Source organism: Tachysurus fulvidraco, chromosome 18, assembly GCF_022655615.1.
Source record: "Tachysurus fulvidraco isolate hzauxx_2018 chromosome 18, HZAU_PFXX_2.0, whole genome shotgun sequence".
Classification (NCBI taxonomy): domain Eukaryota; kingdom Metazoa; phylum Chordata; class Actinopteri; order Siluriformes; family Bagridae; genus Tachysurus; species Tachysurus fulvidraco.
The window spans coordinates 20,489,209-20,494,208 of record NC_062535.1 but is presented as its reverse complement, the minus strand read 5'-3'; the positions used below and the strand labels follow the sequence as shown (position 1 = coordinate 20,494,208).

Below are 5,000 nucleotides of genomic sequence, written 5' to 3'. Positions count from 1 at the left end.
ATACACACACACACACACACACACACACACACACACACATTATATATACATATACACATATGTACAGCAGTGTTGTAATGTAACGGAGTACAAAGACGGCAACCAAAAGCAGTGAAATGTCACTATTCTTATTACAGAGTTGTAGCACAAACTAAATATTAATGCAATATCAATATTAAATAAAAATAACATTAATTGATTTGGTCTTTGTGAATATTAGTTTATTAATGACGTCATTCACACTGTTTATAGTGAACACACACACACATGAACTGATCTGATTCAAGACTGACATCATTACATCATGCAGAACATTTTGGTGTCCACTTTTACCATTTAATAATACCATAACTTTTGGCTTACTGTGTAGTCATATAATATATAATATAAAACTCTTCTTGTTTTAAATTCTCACTGAGGGATAAAACCCCTAAAGATGAAACCCTAGAACTGCCCCTGATCTTATACCTACTGAAAATCACTGACATTTTACTTTTTACTTTTACTTCAAATACTTAAGTACATTAAATATCAGAAAATGACTTTTGATACTTAAGTACAGTAAATATCAGATACTTTAAGACTTTTACTTCAGTAATATTCTAAAAGGTGACTTTCACTTCTACTGAAGTCTGTTTCTAGTACGACACTTGTGCTTTTACTCAAGTGTTGTTTACTAACACTTTATACAACACTGATGTACAGATATGTGTGTGTGTGTGTGTGTGTGTGTGTGTGTGTGTGTGTGTGTGTGTGTGTGTGTGTGTGTGTGTGTGAGTGTGTAATGTAAAAATCTGGTGTGATTTTGTAATTGTTTAGATAAAGTTACAGATCCTATGAACCAGTCAGAGAGATGGGACTGCATTCAGGAGTTCTACCAACATGTTAATGCACATCCTGATGGGTGAGACACGCACACACACACACACACACACACACACACAGAGTTACTGATATTTGAACATACACTTTCTTAACCATAAGAATCTCTCAGCACTGCACAAATTTTAAATGAAGCACATAACCGTAACACAATACGCACAATGTAACACCCATGTTACATTTATAACAGGTCTGTGTGTGTGTGTGTGTGTGTTTGTGTGTGTTTGTGTGTGTGTGTGTGTGTGTGTGTTTGTTTGTGTTTGTTTGTTTGTGTGTGTACAGTCCCCAGATTGCAACACGGCTCTTGGCTCATAAGATCCAGTCTCCTCAGGAGAAGGAAGCTCTTCAGGCTCTCACTGTACATCATTACCCACAATTCACTGCACACACACACACACACACACACACACACACACACACACACACACACACACTTCTGTCTTAACCACACCCACTGTAAACCTGCTGATCTTACACATCTTAGAGTCTTTTTGTGTTTGTGTGTGTTTCTTCTCTGCAGTTATTAGAGGTGTGTATGAATAATTGTGGGAAACGTTTTCACACTGAAGTAGTGAAGTTCAGGTTCCTGAATGAACTCATTAAAGTTCTCTCTCCAAAGGTACTGAAACACACACACACACACACACACACACACACACAGTTTAACTACCCTCCAAACAACCAATATCTAATCACATGTTTTTAGCAGTCACAATGTCATCATCAGATTAGCTGTGTGTGTGTGTGTGTGTGTGTGTGTGTGTGTGTGTGTGTGTGTGTGTGTGTGTGTGTGTGTTTGCAGTATCTGGGTGTGTTGAGCCCAAAGCAGGTGAAACAGAGGGTGATTGAGGCTATGTACAGCTGGACTCAGTGGTTAAAGGATGAGCCGAAGGTTCAGGAAGCATACAACATGCTAAAGAAACAAGGTGAGAGGTTGTGAGGTTGATTGTGAGGTTGTGACAGCGATTGTGAGGTTGTGACAGCGATTGTGAGGTTGTGACAGTGATTGTGAGGTTGTGAGATTGACTGTGAGGTTGTGAGAGTGATTGTGAGGTTGTGAGAGTGATTGTGAGGTTATGAGATTGATTGTGAGGTTGTGAGATTGATTGTGAGGTTGTGAGAGTGATTGTGAGGTTGTGAGATTGATTGTGAGGTTGTGACAGCGATTGTGAGGTGGTGACAGCGATTGTGAGGTTGTGACAGCGATTGTGAGGTTGTGACAGTGATTGTGAGGTTGTGAGAGTGATTGTGAGGTTGTGAGAGTGATTGTGAGGTTGTGAGAGTGATTGTGAGGTTGTGAGAGTGATTGTGAGGTTGTGAGATTGATCGTGAGGTTGTGAGATTGATTGTGAGGTTGTGACAGTGATTGTGAGGTTGTGAGAGTGATTGTGAGGTTGTGACAATGATTGTGAGGTTGTGACAGTGATTGTGAGGTTGTGAGAGTGATTGTGAGGTTGTGAGATTGATTGTGAGGTTGTGAGAGTGATTGTGAGGTTGTGACAGCGATTGTGAGGTTGTGAGAGTGATTGTGAGGTTGTGAGATTGATTGTGAGGTTGTGACAGTGATTGTGAGGTTGTGAGAGTGATTGTGAGGTTGTGAGAGTGATTGTGAGGTTGTGAGAGTGATTGTGAGGTTGTGACAGTGATTGTGAGGTTGTGACAGTGATTGTGAGGTTGTGAGATTGATTGTGAGGTTGTGAGAGCGATTGTGAGGTTGTGACAGCGATTGTGAGGTTGTGAGAGTGATTGTGAGGTTGTGACAGTGATTGTGAGGTTGTGAGATTGATTGTGAGGTTGTGACAGTGATTGTGAGGTTGTGACAGTGATTGTGAGGTTGTGAGATTGATTGTGAGGTTGTGAGAGTGATTGTGAGGTTGTGAGAGTGATTGTGAGGTTGTGAGAGTGATTGTGAGGTTGTGAGATTGATTGTGAGGTTGTGAGAGCGATTGTGAGGTTGTGACAGCGATTGTGAGGTTGTGACAGTGATTGTGAGGTTGTGAGATTGATTGTGAGGTTGTGAGAGTGATTGTGAGGTTGTGAGAGTGATTGTGAGGTTATGAGATTGATTGTGAGGTTGTGACAGTGATTGTGAGGTTGTAACAGTGATTGTGAGGTTGTGCGATTGATTGTGAGGTTGTGAGAGTGACTGTGAGGTTGTGAGATTGATTGTGAGGTTGTGACAGTGATTGTGAGGTTGTGACAGTGATTGTGAAGTTGTGACAGTGACTGTGAGGTTGTGAGAGTGATTGTGAGGTTGTGAGAGTGATTGTGAGGTTGTGACAGTGATTGTGAGGTTGTGACACTGATTGTGAGGTTGTGAGAGTGATTGTGAGGTTGTGAGAGTGATTGTGAGGTTGTGAGAGTGATTGTGAGGTTGTGACAGCGATTGTGAGGTTGTGACAGCGATTGTGAGGTTGTGAGAGTGATTGTGAGGTTGTGAGAGTGATTGTGAGGTTGTGAGAGTGATTGTGAGGTTGTGACAGCGATTGTGAGGTTGTGAGAGTGATTGTGAGGTTGTGACAGCGATTGTGAGGTTGTGAGAGTGATTGTGAGGTTGTGAGAGTGATTGTGAGGTTGTGACAGTGATTGTGAGGTTGTGACAGTGATTGTGAGGTTGTGAGATTGATTGTGAGGTTGTGAGAGTGATTGTGAGGTTGTGACAGCGATTGTGAGGTTGTGAGAGTGATTGTGAGGTTGTGAGAGTGATTGTGAGGTTGTGACAGCGATTGTGAGGTTGTGAGAGTGATTGTGAGGTTGTGACAGCGATTGTGAGGTTGTGAGATTGATTGTGAGGTTGTGAGAGTGATTGTGAGGTTGTGAGAGTGATTGTGAGGTTGTGACAATGATTGTGAGGTTGTGACAGTGATTGTGAGGTTGTGAGAGTGATTGTGAGGTTGTGAGATTGATTGTGAGGTTGTGAGAGCGATTGTGAGGTTGTGACAGCGATTGTGAGGTTGTGAGAGTGATTGTGAGGTTGTGACAGTGATTGTGAGGTTGTGAGAGTGATTGTGAGGTTGTGAGAGTGATTGTGAGGTTGTGAGAGTGATTGTGAGGTTGTGAGAGTGATTGTGAGGTTGTGACAGCGATTGTGAGGTTGTGAGAGTGATTGTGAGGTTGTGACAGCGATTGTGAGGTTGTGAGAGCGATTGTGAGGTTGTGAGAGTGATTGTGAGGTTGTGACAGTGATTGTGAGGTTGTGACAGTGATTGTGAGGTTGTGAGATTGATTGTGAGGTTGTGAGAGTGATTGTGAGGTTGTGACAGCGATTGTGAGGTTGTGAGAGCGATTGTGAGGTTGTGAGAGTGATTGTGAGGTTGTGACAGCGATTGTGAGGTTGTGAGAGTGATTGTGAGGTTGTGACAGCGATTGTGAGGTTGTGAGATTGATTGTGAGGTTGTGAGAGTGATTGTGAGGTTGTGAGAGTGATTGTGAGGTTGTGACAATGATTGTGAGGTTGTGACAGTGATTGTGAGGTTGTGAGAGTGATTGTGAGGTTGTGAGATTGATTGTGAGGTTGTGAGAGCGATTGTGAGGTTGTGACAGCGATTGTGAGGTTGTGAGAGTGATTGTGAGGTTGTGACAGTGATTGTGAGGTTGTGAGATTGATTGTGAGGTTGTGAGAGTGATTGTGAGGTTGTGAGAGTGATTGTGAGGTTATGAGATTGATTGTGAGGTTGTGACAGTGATTGTGAGGTTGTAACAGTGATTGTGAGGTTGTGCGATTGATTGTGAGGTTGTGAGAGTGACTGTGAGGTTGTGAGATTGATTGTGAGGTTGTGACAGTGATTGTGAGGTTGTGACAGTGATTGTGAAGTTGTGACAGTGACTGTGAGGTTGTGAGAGTGATTGTGAGGTTGTGAGAGTGATTGTGAGGTTGTGACAGTGATTGTGAGGTTGTGACACTGATTGTGAGGTTGTGACAGTGATTGTGAGGTTGTGAGAGTGATTGTGAGGTTGTGAGAGTGATTGTGAGGTTGTGAGAGTGATTGTGAGGTTGTGACAGCGATTGTGAGGTTGTGACAGTGATTGTGAGGTTGTGAGAGTGATTGTGAGGTTGTGAGAGTGATTGTGAGGTTGTGAGAGTGATTGTGAGGTTGTGAGAGTGATTGTGAGGTTGT

General features: G+C 42.5%; 1 protein-coding gene across 6 annotated transcripts in view; it reads left to right on the top strand.

The window, feature by feature from the left end:
* The window catches only part of LOC113636964 (ADP-ribosylation factor-binding protein GGA3-like), an 11,750-nt gene that overhangs the window by 668 nt on the left and 6,082 nt on the right, over positions 1-5,000 (top strand). For 5 of the 6 annotated variants that reach the window (XR_003439242.2, XM_027137330.2, XM_047803496.1 and 2 more), the window contains exons 2-5: positions 820-904; positions 1,165-1,240; positions 1,403-1,501; positions 1,685-1,808. Coding sequence is in view for 5 of the 6 variants with exons in the window: in XM_027137330.2 (XP_026993131.1) it covers positions 820-904; positions 1,165-1,240; positions 1,403-1,501; positions 1,685-1,808 (384 nt within the window). In the remaining variant the exon portion in view is untranslated. The remainder of the gene's footprint in view (positions 1-819; positions 905-1,164; positions 1,241-1,402; positions 1,502-1,684; positions 1,809-5,000) is intronic. The other variant, XM_027137328.2, reaches the window with a different exon arrangement.